This window comes from Salmo salar, chromosome 09 (assembly GCF_965601325.2).
Source record: "Salmo salar chromosome 09, fSalSal1, whole genome shotgun sequence".
Classification (NCBI taxonomy): Eukaryota; Metazoa; Chordata; class Actinopteri; order Salmoniformes; family Salmonidae; genus Salmo; species Salmo salar.
In genome coordinates, this window is record NC_138299.1 from 76,582,485 (window position 1) to 76,604,462 (window position 21,978).

At 48.5% G+C, this 21,978-nt stretch overlaps 1 protein-coding gene across 1 annotated transcript in view; it reads right to left on the reverse strand.

Moving 5' to 3' along the window:
- The window catches only part of LOC106611717 (dystrophin-related protein 2), a 244,675-nt gene that overhangs the window by 74,327 nt on the left and 148,370 nt on the right, over positions 1 to 21,978 (reverse strand). The window contains exon 14 of the mRNA XM_014212218.3: positions 8,128 to 8,213. Within this exon, the coding sequence (XP_014067693.1) occupies positions 8,128 to 8,213 (86 nt within the window). The remainder of the gene's footprint in view (positions 1 to 8,127; positions 8,214 to 21,978) is intronic.

Consider the following 21,978-nt stretch of genomic DNA (forward strand, 5'->3'; position numbering starts at 1 on the left):
AAAGAGATAAAGAAAGAGAGAGGTACAGTAGAGGGAGAGAGAGAGAGAGAGAGAGAGAGAGAGAGAGAGAGAGAGAGAGAGAAAGAAAGAGGTACAGTAGAAGAAGAGAGAGAGAGATAGAAAGAGATAAAGAAAGAGAGAGGTACAGTAGAGGGAGAGAGAGAGAGAGAGAGAGAGAGAGAGAGAGAGAGAGAGAGAGAGAGAGAGAGAGAGAGAGAGAGGGGTACAGTAGAGGGAGAGAGAGAGAGAGAGAGAGAGAGAGAGAGAGAGAGAGAGAGAGAAAGAGCGAGGTACAGTAGAGGGAGAGAGAGAGAGAGAGAGAGAGAGAGAGAGAGAGAGAGAAAGGGGCAACCGTGCTGATCTAATTGCAGATAAAGAACTCGCTGCCTCGTCAGGCTCTGAAAGGGGCGTTCGTCTGCGAGTCGTGACTCTGCATGTCACTGAGGAGATGGATACTGACAGCTGTGTGAAGGTGCTGCACAATGCCATTATAAATAGCACCAGCCCCTGCCTGCCTCTCCCCTGCACATGACTCAGGGGGGAGTAGAAGACACTGACACCTGCATGTTAAACAGTAGTCTGATAATGTCAGCCTCTCCCCCCCCCACCACACACACACACACACACACACACACACACACACACACACACACACACACACACACACACACACACACACACACACACACACACGCAAGTTGTCAGCCTCTCTACCCTAGTAATGTGGAGCCCTGGCACACACTCATGCACACACACACACACACACAGTATGTCTGCCATACTGCTACGCTGCCACGTTCACTCATTCACCAGATGTGCCCCTTGTTTACTAGCAGAATCAGGGATCATCTCTCCTCTGAGCTGAGGAGACAAAATGTGTGATCAATCACTGGGACAAACTGGCATGGCTGACATCACTGCCCCCCTCTACCCTCACAAGCCTCCAGCGGCATGTCGTTCCTGCTTTGTCGGCCATTTAAAAAAAAAACACTCAAAATCTGTCATTCAATTCTTTCGAGCAGCCCCAGATGGTGTGTCAGCTGACAGTGGGCCTGGCCTGACCTGCAGGGGCTGTCTAAAATCTTGTATCCCCTGACTTTCTGTTCCAGGTCTCACAATATGGATGACGCCGCTTATTCTCTCTCCTCTCCCCCTTCTTCACATATTTAAAAGGCTAAGTCGTAAAATTAAGCTGTAAAATGGTTTTAGTTCCCATGAGCTGGGCACCAGTGAAATATTAGAGCATAATTGAAAATCAAAAAGGGAAGCCAGAGGGGCCAGAAAGAGCGCTGAGTGTGGTGAGAGAGTGTCTTCTCTCTGCTTAAAAGTCCTATGTACTTTGGAGAGGGACTTGTATGTTTCCTCAGTGAAAACAATGTACTGAACAAATGTCAAATTGGCTTTTTACCAAATTACCGTACGACAGACCACGTATTCACCCTGCACACCCTAATTGACAAACAAACAAACCAAAACAAAAGCAAAGTCCTCTCATGCTTTGTTGATTTCAAAAAAGCTGTTCACTCAATTTGGCATGAGGGTCTGCTATACAAATTGATGGAAAGTGGTATTGGGGAAAAACATATGACATTTTAAAATCCATGTACACAAACAACAAGTGCGTGGTTAAAATTGGCAAAAAACACATTTCTTTCCACAGGGCCATGGGGTGAGACAGGGATGCAGCTTAAACCCCACCCTCTTTAAAACCTGTTGGGGCTAGGGGGCAGTATTTGCACGGCCGGATAAAAAACATACCCGATTTTAACTGGTTACTACTCTTGCCCAGAAACGAGAATATGCATATAATTTGTAGATTTGGATAGAAATAGAAAACACTCTAAAGTTTCTAAAACTGTTTGAATGGTGTCTGTGAGTATAACAGAACTCATATGGCAGGCCAAAACCTGAGAAGATTCCATACAGGAAGTGCCCTGTCTGACAATTTGTTCTCCTTCTGTGGCATCTCTATCGAAAATACAGCATCTCTGCTGTAACGTGACATTTTCTAAGGCTTCCATTGGCTCTCAGAAGGCGCCAGAAAGTGGAATGACGTCTCTCCTGTCTCTGGGCGAAAAACAGCAGGAGATTTTGTGAGTGGTCAGGCTGAGAACAGTGACACTGGAGATGCGCGTTCATGAGAATTCTCAATTTTTTCTTTCAGCCTTTGAATGAATACAACGTCGCCCGGTTGGAATATTATCGCTATTTTACGAGAAAAATAGCATAAAAATTGATTTTAAACAGCATTTGACATGCTTCGAAGTACGGTAATGGAATATTTAGAATTTTTTTGTCATGAAATGCGCTCGCGCGTCACCCTTCGGATACTGACCTGAACGCACGAACAAAACGGAGGTATTTGAATATAACTATGGATTATTTGGAACCAAAACAACATTTGTTGTTGAAGTAGAAGTCCTGGGAGTGCATTCTGATGAAGAACAGCAAAGGTAATCCAATTTTTCTTATAGTAAATCTGAGTTTGGTGAGGGCCAAACTTGAGGGGTGTCAAATTAGCTAGCCGTGATGGCCGGGCTATGTACTCAGAATATTGCAAAATGTGCTTTCGCCGAAAAGCTATTTTAAAATCTGACACCGCGATTGCATAAAGGAGTTCTGTATCTATAATTCCTAAAATAATTGTTATGTATTTTGTGAACGTTAATCGTGAGTAATTTAGTAAATTCACCGGAAGTTTGCGGTGGGTATGCTAGTTCTGAACATCACATGCTAATGTAAAAAGCTGGTTTTTGATATAAATATGAACTTGATTGAACAAAACATGCATGTATTGTATAACATAATGTCCTAGGAGTGTCATCTGATGAAGATCATCAAAGGTTAGTGCTGCATTTAGCTGTGGTTTTGTTTTTTGTGACATATATGCTTGCTTTGAAAATGGCTGTGTGATTATTTTTGGCAGGGTACTCTCCTGACATAATCTAATGTTTTGCCTTCGCTGTAAAGCCTTTTTGAAATCGGACAATGTGGTTAGATTAACGAGAGTCTTTAAAATGGTGTAAAATAGTCATATGTTTGAGAAATTGAAGTTATAGCATTTTTGAGGTATTTGTATTTCGCGCCACGCGATTCCACGTAAACGTCCCACATTGCCCAGGGAGGTTAACATGTATATCAACGAATTGGGGCACTAAAACAGTCTGCAGCACCCGGCCTCACCCTACTAGAATCTGAAGTCAAATGTCTACTGATGATCTGTCACCACCCAAGGAGGGCCTACAGCAGCACCTAGATCTTCTGCACAGATTCTGTCAGACCTGGGCCCTGACAGTAAATCTCAGTAAGATAAAAATAATGGTGTTCTAAAAAAGGTCCAGTTGCCAGGACCACAAATACAAATTCCATCTAGACACCGTTGCCCTAGAGTACACAAAAAAATGATACATACCTCGGCCTAAACATTAGCGCAACATGTAACTCCACAAAGCTGTGAACGATCTGAGAGACAAGGCAAGAAGGGCCTTCTATGCCAACAAAAGCAACATAAAATTTGACACACCAATTAGGATCTGGCAAAAAATACTTCAATCAGTTATAGAACACATTGCCCTTTATGGTTGTGAGGTCTGGGGTCCGCTCACCAACCAAGAATTCACAAAATGGGACAAACAGGAAATTGAGACTGCATGCAGAATTCTGCAAAAATATCCTCAGTGTACAACATAAAACACCAAATAATGCATGCAGAAACGAATTAGGCCGATACCCGCTAATGATCAAAATCCAGAAAAGAGCCATTAAATTCTACAACCACCTAAAAGGAAGTGATTCCCAAACCTTCCATAACAAAGCCATCACCTACAGAGAGATTAACCTGGAGAGAGAGCCCTAAGCAAGCTGGTCCTGGGGCTCTGTTCACAAACACAAACAGACCCCACAGAGCCACAGGACAGCAACACAACTAGACCCAACCAAATCATGAGAAAACAAAAAGATAATTCCTTGACACATTGGAAAGAAGAAAAAAAACAGAGCAAACTAGAATACTATTTGGCCCTAAAAAGAGAGTACACAGTGGCAGAATACCTGACCACTGTGACTAACCCACACTTAAGGAAAACTTTGACTATGTACAGACTCAGTGTGCATAGCCTTGCTATTGAGAAAGGCCGCCGTAGGCAGACCTGGCTCTCAAGAGAAGACAGGCTATGTGCACACTGCCCACAAAATGAGGTGGAAACAGAGCTGCACTTCCTAACCTCCTGGCAAATGTATGACTATACTAGAGACATATAGTTCCCTCAGATTACACAGATCCACAAAGAATTCGAAAACAAACCCAATTTTGATAAACTCCCATATCTACTGGGTGAAATACCCCAGTGTGCCATCACAGCAACAATATTTGTGACCTGTTGCCACAAGAAAAGGGCAACCAGTGAAGAACAAATACCATTGTACATACAACCCATAGTTATGTTTATTTATTTTCCCTTTTGTACTTTAACTATTTGCACATGGTTACAACACTGTTACAACACCAGGACGTGTACTCAAAGCATGCGCAGACCAACTGGCAAATGTCTTCACTGACATTTTCAACCTCTCACTGACTGAGTTTGTAATACCTACAGTTGATATCGGAAGTTTACATACACTTAAGTTGGAGTCATTAAAACTCGTTTTTCAACCACTCCACAAATTTCTTGTTAACAAACTATAGTTTGGGCAAGTCGGTTAGGACATCTACTTTGTGCAAGACACAAGTCATTTTTCCAACAATTGTTTACAGACAGATTATTTCACTTATAATTCACTGTATCACAATTCCAGTGGGTCAGAAGTTTACATACACTAAGTTGACTGTGCCTTTAAACAGCTTGGAAAATACCAGAAAATGATGTCATGGCTTTAGAAGCTTCTGATAGGCTAATTCACATCATTTGAGTCAATTGGAGGTGTCCCTGTGGATGTATTTCAAGGCCTACCTTCAAACTCAGTGCCTCTTTGCTTGACATCATGGGAAAATTAAAAGAAATCAGCCAAGACCTCAGAAAAAAGATTGTAGACCTCCACAAGTCTGGTTCATCCTTGGGAGCAATTTCCAAACGCCTGAAGGTACCACGTTCATCTGTACAAACAATAGTACGCAAGTATAAACACCATGGGACCACGCAGCCATCATACCACTCAGGAAGGAGACACGTTCTGTCTCCTAGAGATTAACGTACTTTGGTGCAACAGGTGCAAATCAATCCCAGAACAACAGCAAAGGACCTTGTGAAGATGCTAGAGGAAACAGGTACAAAAGTATCTATATCCACAGTAAAACGAGTCCTATATCGACATAACCTGAAAGGCCGCTCAGAAAGGAAGAAGCCACTGCTCCAAAACCGCCATAAAAAAGTCAGACTATGGTTTGCAACTGTACATGGGGACAAAGATCGTACTTTTTGGAGAAATGTCCTCTGGTCTGATGAAACAAAAATCTAACTGTTTGGCCATAATGACCATTGTTATGTTTGGAGGAAAAATGGGGAGGCTTGCAAGCCGAAGCAGACCATTCCAACCGTGAAGCACGGGGGTGGCAGCATCATGTTGTGGGGGTGCTTTGCTGCAGGAGGGACTGGTGCACTTCACAAAATAGATGGCATCATGAGGGAGGAAAATTATGTGGATATATTGAAGCAACATCTCAAGACATCAGTCAGGAAGTTAAAGCTTGGTCACAAATGGGTCTTCCAAATGGACAATGACCCCAAGCATACTTCCAAAGTTGTGGCAAAATGGCTTAAGGACAACAAAGTCAAGGTATTGGAGTGGCCATCACAAAGCCCTGACCTCAATCCTATAGAAAATGTGTGGGCAGAACTGAAAAAGCGTGTGCGAGCAAGAAGGCCTACAAACCTGACTCAGTTACACCAGCTCTGTCAGGAGGAATGGGCCAAAATTCACCCAACTTATTGTGGGAAGCTTGTGGAAGGCTACCCGAAACATTTGACCCAAGTTAAACCATTTAAAGGCAATGCTACCAAATACTAATTGAGTGTATGTAAACTTCTGATCCACTGGGAATGTGATGAAAGAAATAAAAGCTGAAATAAATCATTCTCTCTACTATTATTCTGACATTTCACATTCTTAAAATAAAGTGGTGATCCCAACTGACATAAGACAGGGAATTTTTACTAGGACTAAATGTCAGGAAATGTGAAAAACTGAGTTTAAATGTATTTGGCTAAGGTGTATGTAAACTTCCGACTTTAACTGTACATGTTTCAAGCAGACCACCATAGTCCCTGTGCCCAAGGAAGCGAAGGTAACCCGCCTAAATGATTACCGCCCCATTGGTAGCCATGAACTGCTCTGAAAGCTGGTCATGGCTCACATCAACAGCATCTTCCCGGATAACCTAGACCCACTCCAATTCGCATACCGCCCCAACAGATCCACAGATGACGCAATCTCAATCGCACTCCACACTGCCCTTTCCCACCTGGACAAAAGGAACACCTATGTGAGAATGCTGTTCATTGACTACAGCTCAGCATTCAACACCATAGTGCCCACGAAGCTCATCACTAAGGTAAGGACTCTGGGACTAAACACCTCTCTCCGCAACTGGATTCTGGACTTCCTGGGGTTGGCAACAACACATCTGCCACACTGATCCTCAACACTGGGGCCCCTCAGGGGTGTGTACTTATTCCCCTCCTGTACTCCCTGTTCACCCACCACTGCGTAGCCAAACACGACTCCAACACCATCATTAAGTTTGCTGAGGACACAACAGTGGTCGGCCTGATCACAGACAACGATGAAACAGCCTATAGGGAGGAGCTCGGAGAACTGGCATTGTGGTGCCAGGACAACAACCTCTCCCTCAATGTAAGCAAGACAAAGGAGATGATCGTGGACTACAGGAAAAGGAGGGCCGAACAGCCCCCCATTAACATCAACAGGGCTGTAGTGGAGCGGGTCGAGAGTATCAAGTTCCTTGTTGTCCACATCACCAATGATCTATCATGGTCCAAACATTCCAAGACAGTCGTGAAGAGGGCACAAAAAAACCTTTTCCCCCTCAGGAGACTGAAAAGATTTGGCATGGTTCCCCAGATCCTCAAAAAGTTCTACAGCTGCACCATCGAGAGCATCCTGACCAGTTGCATCACCGCCTGGTACGGCAACTGCTCGGCATCTGACCTTAAGGCGCTACAGAGGGTAGTGCGTACGGCCCAGTACATCACTGGGGCCAAGCTTCCTGCCATCCAGGATCTATATAATTGGCGGTGTCAGAGGAAAGCCCATAAAACTGTCAGAGACCCCAGTCACCCAGTCATAGACTGTTTTCTCTGCTACCGCACGGCAAGCAGTACCGGAGCGCCAAGTCTAGGACCAAAAGGCTCCTTATCAGCTTCTACCCTCAAGCCATACCATAAGACTGCTGAACAATTAATCGAATGGCCACCGGACTATTACATTGACCCCCCATCCCCCCCATTTGTTTTGTACACTGCTGCTGCTCACTGTTTATTATCTATGCATAGTCACTTCACCCCTACCTACATGTACAAATGACCTCTAACCTGTACCCCCGCACACTGACTCAGTACCGGTACCCCCTGTATATAGCCTCGTTATTGCTATGTTATTGTGTTACTTTTTATAATTTTTTACTTTAGTTTATTTGGTAAATATTTTCTTAACTCTTCTTGAACTGCACTGTTGGTTAAGGGCTTGTAAGTAAACATTTCATGGTAAGGTCTACACTTGTATTCGGTGCATGTGACAAATAAAGTTTGATTTGATTTGTATATAGACATCCTATGACATTTGAAATGTCTTTATTCTTTTGGAAATTCTGTGAGTGTAATGTTTACTGTTCATTTTTATTGTTTATTTCACTTTTGTTTATTATCTACTTCACTTGCTTTGGCAATGTATGTTTCCCATGCCAATAAAGCCCTGGAATTGGATTGAATTGAGAGAGAGACAGAGCCAGAGAGAGAGAGAGAGAGAGACAGAGCCAGAGAGCGAGTAATTCCCTTCATTAGCCTAAGTGGTTGTCTTCATGTAATGCTTGCAATCAGGCTGGTTTAGTTTATTTCCTTTGTCAGGGGGCTGCAGGGCTGTGGTGTCTACATGAACGGGACTCATACTTACATTTATACTTCTCCTGAACATCCGCATTACACAGGCTCACCAGTCCCGTCTTGAAGGAGAGGACGCGCATCTTCCCATTGCGACCACTAGGGAGAAAGGAGGAGGGCAGGTCAGAGAGAGAGAGAGAGACATTTTTGTATATATACAGTGCATTCAGAAAGTATTCAGACCCCTTGACTTTTTCCACATTTTGTTAAATTACATTTTTATTCCAAAATTGCTTAAATACATGCTTTTTCTCATCAATCTACACACAATACCCCATAACAACAAAGCGAAAACAAGTTTTGAGAAATGTTTGCAAATTTATTAAAGATAAAAACAGAAATACCTTATTTGCATAATAGTATTCAGACCTTTTGGTATGAGGCTCGAAATTGAGCTCAAGTGCATTCTGTTTTCATTGATCATCCTTGAGATGTTTCTACAACTTGATTGGAGTCTACCTGTGGTACATTCAATTGATTGGACATGATTTGGAAAGGCACACGCCTGTCTATATAAAGGTCCCACAGTTGACAGTGCATGTCAGAGCAAAAACCAAGCCATGAGGTTGAAGGAATTGTCCGTAGAGCGTCGAGACAGGATTCTGTCGAGGTACAGATTTGGGGAAGGGTACCAAAACATTTCTGTAGCATTGAGGTCCCCAAGAACACATAGGCCTCCATCATTCTTAAATGGAAGAAGTTTGAAATCCCCAAGACTCTTCCAAGACCTTGCTGCCTGGATAAACTGAGTAATCGGGGGAGAAGGAACTTGGTTAGGGAGGTGACTAAGAATCTGATGGTCACTGTGATAGAGCTCCATTAGGTCCTCTATGGAGATGGGAGAACCTTCCAGATGGACAACCATCTCTGCAGCACTCCACCAATCAGGCCTTTATGGTAGAGGGGCCAGACAGAAGCCACTCCTCAGTAAAATGCACATGACAGCCCGCTGAGAGTTTGCCAAAAGGCACCTAAAGACTCTCAGACCTTGATTAACAAGATTCTCTGGTCTGGTGAAACCAAGATTGAACTCCTTGACCTGAATGCCAAGCGTCACATCTGGAGGAAACTTGGCACCATCCCTACGGTGAAGCATGGTGGTGGCCGCATCATGCTTTGAGGATGTTTTTCAGTGGCAGGGACTGGGAGACCAGTCAGGATCGAGGGAAAGATGAATGAAGCAAAGTACAGAGAGTTCCTTGATGCTCCGGAGCGCTCAGGTCCTCTGACCGGGGTGAAGGTTCACCTTCCAACAGGACAACGACCCTAAACACACAGTCAAGGACAAGACTGATCCCCCCCCCCCCCCACGGCTTAGACATTTAAAGGTTAATTAATAAAAAATATGAATAACATTCCACCCATAAGGCCACTCGGTCATTTGACTGCAAGAAAGGGCTACTGACAGTGTGGAATCCCAGGAAACAAGAGCTGCAGAGGCGGGTCCAGACTCTAGAGCTGTGCTGCTGCGGGCTCAAGTCACACTGGAGCATGTACACTGAGTATACAAAACATTAAGAACACCTGCTCTTTCCATGACATAGACTGACCAGGTGAATCCAAGTAAAAGCTATGATCCCTTATTCATGTCACTTGTTAAGTCCACTTCAATCAGTGTAGATGAAGGGGAGGACACAGGTTAATGATGGATTTTTAAGCTTTGAGACAATTGAGACATGGATTGTGTATGTGTGCCATTCAGAGGGTGAATGGGCTACAAAAAATATTTAAGTGCCTTTGAACGGGGTATGGTAGTAGGTGCCAGGCGCACTGGTTTGTGTCAATAACTGCAATGCTGCCGGGTTTTTCACGCACAACCGTTTCCTGGGTGTATCAAGAATAAAGGACATCCTAAAGGACATCCAGCCAACTTGACACAACTGTGGGAAGCATTGGAGTCAACATGGGCCAGAATCCCTGTGGAACGCTTTCGACACCTTGTAGAGTCCATGCCTCGACAAATTGAGGCTGTTCCGAAGGCTCAAAGGAGCGATAACTCAACGCTCCCCATCCAACCCGAAAGAGCTTGAGAGGATCTGCAGAGAAGAAAGGATGAAACTCCCTAAACACAGGTGTGCCAAGCTTGTAGTGTCATACCCAAGAATCACTGCCAAAGGTGTAATCACTGCCAAAGGTGCTTCAACAAAGTACTGAGTAATGGGTCTGAATACTTATGTAAATGTAATATTTCAGTTATTAATAATAAAAGAAAATTGCAAACATTTCTAAAAACCTGTTTTTGCTTTGTCTTTATGGAGTATTGTGTGTAGATTGATGAGGGGAAAAAACGATTTAATCCATTTTCGAATAAGGCTGTAACGAAACATTACTTTCTACATTGTAGAATAATAGTGATGACATCAAAAAGACGACACCAAAAAAGTGTTAAACAAATCAAAATATATTTCATATTTGAGATTCTTCAGATTCTTTATTTGAGATTCTTCAGAGAAGCCACCCTTTTCCTTGATGACAGATTTGCACACTCTTGGCATTCTCTCAACCAGCATCACCTGGAATGCTTTTCCAACAATCTTGAAGGAGTTCCCACATATGCTGAGCACTTGTTGGCTGCTGTTCCTTCACTCTGCGGTCTATCTCATCCCAAACCATCTCAATTGGGTTGAGTATGAGTAATTGTGGAGGCCAGGTCATCTGATGCAGCACTCCATCACTCTCCTTCTTGGTCAAATAGCCTTTACACAGCCTGGAGGTATGTTGAATCATTGTCCTGTTGAAAAACAAATGATAGTCCCACTAAGCACAAACCAGATGTAATGGCGTATCGCTGAAGAATGCTGTGGTAGCCATGCTGGTTAAGTGTGCCTTGAATTCGAAATAAATCACAGACAGTGTCACCAGCAAAGCACCCCCCACACCATCACACCTCCTTCATGCTTCACGGTGGGAAACACACATGCGGAGATCATCCGTTCACCTACTCTGCGTCTCACAAAGACATGGCAGTTGGAACCAAAAATCGCAAATTTGGACTCATCAGACCAAAAGACAGATTTCCACCGGTCTAATGTCCATTGCTCATGTTTCTTTACCCAAGCAAGTCTGTTCTTCTTATTGGTGTCCTTTAATAGTGGTTTCTTTGCATCAATTTGACCATGAAGGCCTGATTCACGCAGTCTCCTTTGAACAGTTGTTGTTGAGATGTGTCTGTTACTTGAACTCTGTGAAGCATTTATTTGGGCTGCAATCTGAGGTGCAGGTAACTCTAACGAACTTATCCTCCGCAGCAGAGGTATCTCTGGGTCTTCATTTCCTGTTCCAGTTTCATTATAGCGCTTGATTGTTTTTGCGACTGCACTTGAAGAAACTTTCAAAGTTCCTGACATTTTCCGGATTGACTGACCGTCATGTCTAATGATGGACTGTCGTTTTTCTTTGCTTATTTGAGCTGTTCTTGCCATAATATGGACTTGGTCTTTTACTAAATATGTATACCACCCCTACCTTGTCACAACACAACTGATTGGCTAAAACGCCTTAAGAAGGAAAGAAATTCCACAAATTAACTTTTAAGCACACCTGTTAATTGAAATGCATTCCAGGTGACTACCTCATGAAGCTGGTTGAGACAATGCCAAAAGCGTGCAAAGATGTCATCAAGGCAAAGGGTGGCTACTTTGAAGAATCTCAAATATAACATTTGTTTAACACTTTTTTGGTTACTACATGATTCAAAATGTGTTTTTTCATAGTTTTGATGTCTTCACTATTATTCTACAATGTAGAAAATAGTAGAAATAAAGAAAAACCCTTGAATGGGTAGGTGTGTCCAAACTTATGACTGGTACTGTATATATATATATTTTTTCTTCTTTTTTTTCTCCACATGTTTAACCCCTTGAGTTATGAGTTACCTTCATACCAGTCCCGCGACACTTGTGGGGGTTGTAGAGGAACACACCATCGTGTGCAAGACAAACTGTTTGGACGCTACAGACGTTTTCATGACAAGACAGATTTTCAGCACGTCTCATGGTCTGACAAACATCGCTGTAGCTCGGCCACCTTCCACCGCAGACGCGTTGGATTGAGACTGATATATCTATACTACTATCTCTAGCTTAAACTGACAGATTTTGAAGGGGGATTTTTTTATTATGTTACTTAGATTGACGCACGGGCTCTTAATGAATAAACTTCATAAAAATAAAAAAACACAAATCTGGCATTTCTATGTTAATGTCACGCTTGTCGTTGGAAATTGAGGACCAAAACGCAGCAGGTATGTGTATGCTCATCTTGTTTATTAACTTCCAAAAAACAAACGTACAAAAATAACAAAAAAACACGAACGATTGACAAACTGACAGTCTGGTAAGGCACTAGGCTAAACACAGAACAATCACCCACAAAATACAAGACAAACACACCCAACTAATATAGGACTTCCAATCAAAGGCAACACCAAACAGCTGCCTTCAATTGGAAGTCCAACCCCAATTAACTCAACATAGAACCAGACACACTAGACTAAACATAGAAATACCTAAACATAAACCAAAACCCGGAAATACTAAATCAAACACCCTTTTAACAAACACACCACCCCGAACCACATAAAACGAATACCCTCTGCCACGTCCTGACCAAACTACAATACTAATTAACCCTTATACTGGCCAGGACGTGACAGTTAAATGGTTTTGTTTTATTTCAGTCTTCTGTGATGTTTTTAAAGTGTAATATTGGGACGCAAACTCAAAATGGAATATATTTAAACTCTCTATCTGACATAGCAGGTGTCTTCTTTTTTTAAGCCCATGACAATATGTGTGAGGTGTAGACTTTTGTTTCAAAGTAGATTTGTTTAAGACTACCAAGAGACACTCTGTGTGGCCCTGATTTAGCCCATTGTAGTTTAATGCCTGCCCCAACAGGTAGTTTACTAGGCAGTCTATTCGCTTGTTGGCTACACTATACATAGGCCCTCCAACGTATAGGTCAAGAGTCCCAACTCCAGGCCTGCTGACCACCCACCCAGGACAGAAAACCCCACAGATGCTGCACTGTCTCCTCCTGCCCAGAGAGCAGACACCCCCTCCACACTGATGGATCAAGGTATGGCACGTATCTGTTCGTAGCGATAGCCCCGTGAATAAAGAGAGAGAGAGAGACAGAGAGAGAGAGAGAGAGAGAGAGAGTGAGAGAGAGAGAGAGAGAGAGAGAGCGAGAGAGATAGAGAGATAGACAGATAGATATAAGGAGAGAAAAAGAGAGATAGATACAGTAGATATATAGATAGATATAAAGAGAGCTAGAGAGAGAGAAGAAAGTACTATAAAAGTCAGAGTGACATGATTAGGGTTTCACACTCAGGGGCTTATGAAAAGTATAGCAATATGCCAAAACAAACACACTTATGGAAGCAAACAGATACATAAACTAAGCCATTACACTGACAGAACAAGGGGATGACAAGTAAAGGCAGGAACAGATCCACTCAGCTGAATAAACAGTGTTCTCTGACCAATAGCAAGGCCATAGAGTTGGGTTGGGACTGGGAGGGCTGGGACCTGACCTAAATGGGTCACATTATATCTGTGTGTCTGGGAGGCACAGGGACACTCTTCCACTAGACGCAGGGGGAGGACTGCTGTTACTGGCTTTAGTTGGGAGCTTTGCTTTTCTCTGCCTTGAAAACATTATAGTCAGATGGAAGGGATTAGAGTCAGTGAAATAACATTAGAGACAGTGGTAGTCAATGTCAGTGTGAGAGACAGAGAGGCATGTAGTCACTGCCTTAACACAGCAGTCAGGCGATAACATTAGAGTCAGTGGGAGTCATCAGAATGGATGGAGCTTTGCAGCAAATCCTCTATAATAATATTGGAGTCAGTGGGAAAACATTAGTCGCTGAGAGAACATTACTGCCATTCCCTGTCATTATGGTCACTGTTACAGTGTGCCCAGAAGACCTAGGGGAGTCCTAGGGGGAGACAGGGGGAGACCTAGGAGAGGCAGGGGGAGTCCTGGGAGCAGGGGGAGACCGAGGCGGGGGAGCCTAGGGGAGACAGGGGGAGACCTAGGAGAGGCAGGGGGAGACCTAGGAGAGGCAGGGGGAGACCTAGGAGAGGCAGGGGGAGACATAGGAGAGGCAGGGGGAGACATAGTAGAGGCAGGGGAGACAGGAGAGGCAGGGGAGACATAGGAGAGGCAGGGGGAGACATAGGAGAGGCAGGGAGAGACAGGGGAGACTTAGGAGAGGCAGGGGGAGACATAGGAGAGGCAGGAGGAGACATAGGAGAGGCAGGGAGAGACATAGTAGAGGCAGGGGAAGACATAGGAGAGGCAGGGAGAGACAGGGGAGACTTAGGAGAGGGAGGGGGAGACATAGGAGAGGCAGGGGGAGACATAGGAGAGGCAGGGGGAGACATAGGAGAGGCAGGGGGAGACATAGGAGAGGCAGGGGGAGACATAGGAGAGGCAGGGGGAGACATAGGAGAAGCAGGGGGAGACATAGGAGAGGCAGGGGAGACATAGGAGAGGCAGGGGGAGACTAGGAGAGGCAGGGGAGACATAGGAGAGGCAGGGGGAGACATAGGAGAGGCAGGGGGAGACATAGGAGAAGCAGGGGGAGAATAGGAGAGGCAGGGGGAGACATAGGAGAGGCAGGGGGAGACATAGGAGAGGCAGGGGGAGACATAGGAGAGGCAGGGGGAGACATAGGAGAGGCAGGGGGAGACATAGGAGAGGCAGGGGGAGACATAGGAGAGGCAGGGGGAGACATAGGAGAGGCAGGGGGAGACATAGGAGAGGCAGGGGGAGACATAGGAGAGGCAGGGGGAGACATAGGAGAGGCAGGGGGAGAGGCAGGGGGAGACATAGGAGAGGCAGGGGAGACATAGGAGAGGCAGGGGGAGACATAGGAGAGGCAGGGGAGACATAGGAGAGGCAGGGAGAGACATAGGAGAGGCAGGGGAGACATAGGAGAGGCAGGGGAGACATAGGAGAGGCAGGGGGAGACATAGGACAGGCAGGGGGAGACAGGAGAGGCAGGGGAGACATAGGAGAGGCAGGTGGAGACATAGGAGAGGCAGGGGGAGACATAGGAGAGGCAGGGGAGACATAGGAGAGGCAGGGGAGACATAGGAGAGGCAGGGGAGACACAGGAGAGGCAGGGGAGACACAGGAGAGGCAGGGGGAGACAGGAGAGGCAGGGGGAGACATAGGAGAGGCAGGGGGAGACATAGGAGAGGCAGGGGGAGACATAGGAGAGGCAGAGGGCGACATAGGAGAGGCAGAGGGCGACATAGGAGAGGCAGGGGGAGACAGGAGAGGCAGGGGGAGACATAGGAGAGGAAGGGGGAGACATAGGAGAGGCAGAGGGAGACATAGGAGAGGCAGGGGGAGACATAGGAGAGACAGGGGGAGACATAGGAAAGGCAGAGGGAGACATAGGAGAGGCAGGGGGAGACAAGAGAGGCAGGGGAGACATAGGAGAGGCAGGGAGACATAGGAGAGGCAGGGGGAGACATAGGAATAGGAGAGGCAGGGGGAGACATGGGAGGCAGAGGGAGATATAGGAGAGGCAGGGGAGACATAGGAGAGGCAGGGAGACATAGGAGAGGCAGAGGGAGACATAGGAGAGGCAGAGGGATACATAGGAGAGGCAGGGGAGACAGGAGAGGCAGGGGAGACATAGGAGAGGCAGAGGGAGACATAGGAGAGGCAGGGGAGACATAGGAGAGGCAGGGGAGACAGGAGAGGCAGAGGGAGACATAGGAGAGGCAGAGGGAGACATAGGAGAGGCAGGGGGAGACAGGAGAGGCAGGGGAGACATAGGAGAGGCAGAGGGAGACATAGGAGAGGCAGGGGGAGACATAGGAGAGGCAGGGGAGACATAGGAGAGGCAGAGGGAGACATAGGAGAGGCAGGGGAGACATAGGGGAGGCAGGGGGAGACAGGAGAGGCAGCGGAGACATAGGAGAGGCAGAGGGAGACATAGGAGAGGCAGGGAGGAGACATAGGAGAGGCAGGGGGAGACATAGGAGAGGCAGGGGGAGACATAGGAGAGGCAGGGGGAGACATAGGAGAGGCAGGGGAGACATAGGAGAGGCAGCGGGAGACATAGAGGCAGAGGGAGACGTAGGAATAGGAGAGGCAGAGGGAGACATAGGAGAGGCAGAGGGAGACATAGGAGAGGCAGGGGGAGACATAGGAGAGGCAGGGGGACATAGGAGAGGCAGGGGAGACATAGGAGAGGCAGGGGAGACATAGGAGAGGCAGGGGGAGACATAGGAGAGGCAGAGGGAGACATAGGAGAGGCAGGGGGAGACAAGAGAGGCAGGGGAGACATAGGAGAGGCAGGAAGACATAGGAGAGGCAGGGGGAGACATGGGAGGCAGGGGAGACATAGGAGAGGCAGGGAGGAGACATGGGAATAGGAGAGGCAGGGGGAGACATGGGAGGCAGGGGAGACATAGGGGAGGCAGGGGGAGACAGGAGAGGCAGGGGAGACATAGGAGAGGCAGAGGGAGACATAGGAGAGGCAGGGAGAGACATAGGAGAGGCAGGGGGAGACATAGGAGAGGCAGGGGGAGACATAGGAGAGGCAGGGGAGACATAGGAGAGGCAGAGGGAGACATAGAGGCAGAGGGAGACGTAGGAATAGGAGAGGCAGAAGGAGACATAGGAGAGGCAGAGGGAGACATAGGAGAGGCAGGGGGAGACATAGGAGAGGCAGGGGAGACATAGGAGAGGCAGGGGGAGAGATAGGAGAGGCAGGGAGAGACATAGGAGAGGCAGAGGGAGACATAGGAGAGGCAGGGAGGAGACATAGGAGAGGCAGGGAGGAGACATAGGAGAGGCAGGGGGAGACATAGGAGAGGCAGGGGAGACATAGGAGAGGCAGGGGAGACATAGGAGAGGCAGGGGAGACATAGGAGAGGCAGGGGAGACAGGAGAGGCAGTGGAGACATAGGACAGGCAGAGGGAGACATAAGAGAGGCAGGGGAGACAGGAGAGGCAGGGGAGACATAGGAGAGGCAGGGGAGACAGGAGAGGCAGGGGAGACATAGGAGAGGCAGAGGGAGACATAGAGGCAGAGGGAGACGTAGGAATAGGAGAGGCAGGGGAGACATAGGAGAGGCAGGGGAGACAGGACAGGCAGGGGAGACATAGGAGAGGCAGAGGGAGACATAGAGGCAGAGGGAGACGTAGGAATAGGAGAGGCAGAGGGAGACATAGGAGAGGCAGAGGGAGACATAGCAGAGGCAGGGGGAGACATAGGAGAGGCAGGGGAGACATAGGAGAGGCAGGGGAGAGATAGAAGAGGCAGGGAGAGACATAGGAGAGGCAGAGGGAGACATAGGAGAGGCAGGGAGGAGACATAGGAGAGGCAGGGAGGAGCATTGGGAGGCAGAGGGAGATATAGGAGAGGCAGGGGAGACATAGGAGAGGCAGGGGGAGATATATGAGAGGCAGGGGGAGACATAGGAGAGGCAGGGGGAGACATAGGAGAGGCAGAGGGAGACATAGGAGAGGCAGGGGGAGACAAGAGAGGCAGGGGAGACATAGGAGAGGCAGGGAGACATAGGAGAGGCAGGGGGAGACATAGGAATAGGAGAGGCAGGGGGAGACATGGGAGGCAGGGGAGACATAGGAGAGGCAGAGGGAGACAGGAGAGGCAGGGGAGACATAGGAGAGGCAGAGGGAGACATGGGAATAGGAGAGGCAGGGGGAGACATGGGAGGCAGGGGAGACATAGGGGAGGCAGGGGGAGACAGGAGAGGCAGGGGAGACATAGGAGAGGCAGAGGGAGACATAGGAGAGGCAGGGAGGAGACATAGGAGAGGCAGGGGGAGACATAGGAGAGGCAGGGGGAGACATAGGAGAGGCAGGGGGAGACATAGGAGAGGCAGGGGAGACATAGGAGAGGCAGAGGGAGACATAGAGGCAGAGGGAGACGTAGGAATAGGAGAGGCAGAGGGAGACGTAGGAATAGGAGAGGCAGAGGGAGACATAGGAGAGGCAGGGGGAGACATAGGAGAGGCAGGGGAGACATAGGAGAGGCAGGGGGAGAGATAGGAGAGGCAGGGAGAGACATAGGAGAGGCAGGGGGAGACATAGGAGAGGCAGGGAGGAGACATAGGAGAGGCAGGGAGGAGACATAGGAGAGGCAGGGGGAGACATAGGAGAGGCAGGGGAGACATAGGAGAGGCAGGGGAGACATAGGAGAGGCAGGGGGAGACATAGGAGAGGCAGGGGGAGACATAAGAGAGGCAGGGGAGACAGGAGAGGCAGGGGAGACATAGGAGAGGCAGGGGAGACATAGGAGAGGCAGGGGGAGACATAGGAGAGGCAGGGGGAGACATAGGAGAGGCAGGGGAGACATAGGAGAGGCAGGGGAGACAGGAGAGGCAGGGGAGACATAGGAGAGGCAGGGGGAGACATAAGAGAGGCAGGGGAGACAGGAGAGGCAGGGGAGACATAGGAGAGGCAGGGGAGACAGGAGAGGCAGTGGAGACATAGGAGAGGCAGAGGGAGACATAAGAGAGGCAGGGGAGACAGGAGAGGCAGGGGAGACATAGGAGAGGCAGGGGAGACAGGAGAGGCAGGGGAGACATAGGAGAGGCAGAGGGAGACATAGAGGCAGAGGGAGACGTAGGAATAGGAGAGGCAGGGGAGACATAGGAGAGGCAGGGGAGACAGGAGAGGCAGGGGAGACATAGGAGAGGCAGAGGGAGACATAGAGGCAGAGGGAGACGTAGGAATAGGAGAGGCAGGGGAGACATAGGAGAGGCAGGGGAGACAGGAGAGGCAGGGGAGACATAGGAGAGGCAGGGGGAGACATAGGAGAGGCAGGGGGAGACATAAGAGAGGCAGGGGAGACAGGAGAGGCAGGGGAGACATAGGAGAGGAAGGGGGAGACATAGGAGAGGCAGAGGGAGACATAAGAGAAGCAGGGGGAGACATAGGAGAGGCAGGGAGACATAGGGAGGCAGGGGAGACATAGGAGAGGCAGGGGGAGACATAGGAGAGGCAGAGGGAGACATAGGAGAGGCAGGGGGAGACATAGGAGAGGCAGGGGAGACATAGGAGAGGCAGGGGGAGACATAGGAGAGGCAGGGGGAGACATAGGAGAGGCAGGGGGAGACATAGGAGAGGCAGGGGGAGACATAGGAGAGGCAGGGGGAGACATAGGAGAGGCAGGGGAGACATAGGAGAGGCAGAGGGAGACATAGAGGCAGAGGGAGACGGAGGACATAGGAGAGGCAGAGGGAGACATAGGAGAGGCAGGGGGAGACATAGGAGAGGCAGGGGAGACATAGGAGAGGCAGGGGGAGAGATAGGAGAGGCAGGGAGAGACATAGGAGAGGCAGAGGGAGACATAGGAGAGGCAGGGAGGAGACATAGGAGAGGCAGGGAGGAGACATAGGAGAGGCAGGGGGAGACATAGGAGAGGCAGGGGAGACATAGGAGAGGCAGGGGAGACATAGGAGAGGCAGGGGGAGACATAGGAGAGGCAGGGGAGACATAGGAGAGGCAGGGGAGACAGGAGAGGCAGGGGAGACATAGGAGAGGCAGGGGGAGACATAAGAGAGGCAGGGGAGACAGGAGAGGCAGGGGAGACATAGGAGAGGCAGGGGAGACATAGGAGAGGCAGGGGAGACATAGGAGAGGCAGAGGGAGACATAGAGGCAGAGGGAGACGTAGGAATAGGAGAGGCAGGGGAGACATAGAGGCAGAGGGAGACGTAGGAATAGGAGAGGCAGGGGAGACATAGGAGAGGCAGGGGAGACAAGAGAGGCAGGGGAGACATAGGAGAGGCAGGGGGAGACATAGGAGAGGCAGGGGGAGACATAAGAGAGGCAGGGGAGACAGGAGAGGCAGGGGAGACATAGGAGAGGCAGGGGAGACATAGGAGAGGCAGGGGAGACATAGGAGAGGCAGAGGGAGACATAGGAGAGGCAGGGGGAGACATAAGAGAGGCAGGGGGAGACAAGGAGAGGCAGGGGGAGACATAGGAGAGGCAGGGGAGACATAGGAGAGGCAGGGGAGACATAGGAGAGGCAGGGGGAGACCTAGGAGAGGCAGGGGGAGACTTAGGGGGAGACAGGGGGAGGTAGGGGAAGACAAAGGAGAGGCAGGGGAAGACAAAGGAGAGGCAGGGGAAGACATAGGAGAGGCAGGGGGAGACATAGGAGAGGCAGGGGGAGACATAGGAGAGGCAGGGGGAGACATAGGAGAGGCAGGGGGAGACATAGGAGAGGCAGGGGAGACATAGGAGAAGCAGGGGGAGACATAGGAGAGGCAGGGGGAGACATAGGAGAGGCAGGGGGAGACATAGGAGAGGCAGGGGAGACATAGGAGAGGCAGGGGAAGACATAGGAGAGGCAGGGGGAGACATAGGAGAGGCAGGGGGAGACATAGGAGAGGCAGGGGGAGACATAGGAGAGGCAAAGGGAGACACAAGAGAAGCAGGGGGAGACATAGGAGAGGCAGGGGGAGACATAGGAGAGGCAGGGGGAGACATAGGAGAGGCAGGGGGAGACATAGGAGAGGCAGGGGGAGACATAGGAATAGGAGAGGCAGGGGGAGACATGGGAGGCAGAGGGAGACATAGGAATAGGAGAGGCAGGGGGAGACATAGGAATAGGAGAGGCAGGGGAGACATAGGAGAGGCAGAGGGAGATATAGGAGAGGCAGGGGGAGACGGGGAGTTAAGGGGGGTAGGGAAGCGAGTGCATGTCAGCACCTGTCTGCTGTGTGTCATCTTCAATATGCGCCCCCAGCACCTCACCACGTGGGACGCGTTACTCCCTGCACACCCAAAGAGTGTGACATGCCCTCGGAGGAGCTAAGGACACACACGCACACACACACACACTTCTCCTGAATCAAAAGCGCTCTGACAAACCCACTCTCCAAAATAACCATAGAAAAGACAGGAAAAAAACTGCATTGGTTGTCTCTTTGGTGAGGACACCTCATGATGATTACCGCACACACACTGCAAACACACACACACACACACACACACACACACACACATATTTTACACACACACACACACTGCATTTGCAATGCCCCCCCCCCCCCCCCCTTTAACGCTGCTACTCCGGTTTATAATCTATGTATAGTCACTTTACCCCTACCTACATGTACATATTGTCTCAATTACCTCGACTATGCTGTACCCCCCCCCCCCCCCCCCGTACATTGACTCGGTCTTGTTATTGTTATTTTATTGTGTTACTTTTTTCTTACTTTAGTTTATTTATTTATTAGCAGCAGGTAGTTAAGGTCTGCAAAATACATTAATGGCGTTTATTTAAAAAATGGGGCTGTTTCTTTTTTCTCTCTTTTTTTCATGTTCGCCGGGAATTGCGCCTCTGGGATTCTGTGGAGGGCTTGGCAGTTGACAGAGAGAGACAGGCAATCAGAATGAAACAGTTTATGCTTCTGCTGGGTCTCAGTTGCCCTGATTGGACGCCTGCCAGATTGATTGAGCTACAGCCTCTCTGTAATCTTACTCACGACGAAGCCTTCCAGCCACACAGCCTACTTCACCAACGAGACGCCCCGCTGAGAGGACTCTCGACCAATCCGAGCACTGGAGTAGCAGAGCGTGATGGTCCTTGATTGTGGGAAAAGGTTTTTATACTTGCGAGGTGGAGACAGGGTGAATTTGGCCAAGGATATGTGAGAGGTATATTGGCATGTCAATGATAGAGTGTCCCAGATAAAACAGAGCTGCATATGAAACAGAACTGACAAAAACAGATTTATTTGGTTCATTGGCTTAGAGTGGCACTTACAAGTAGCTAACAACACACCTGGCATGAACAGTCACTAATTAGGTGAGGATTAAACTTTATGTCTGAACCCAAAACCCCTCAAA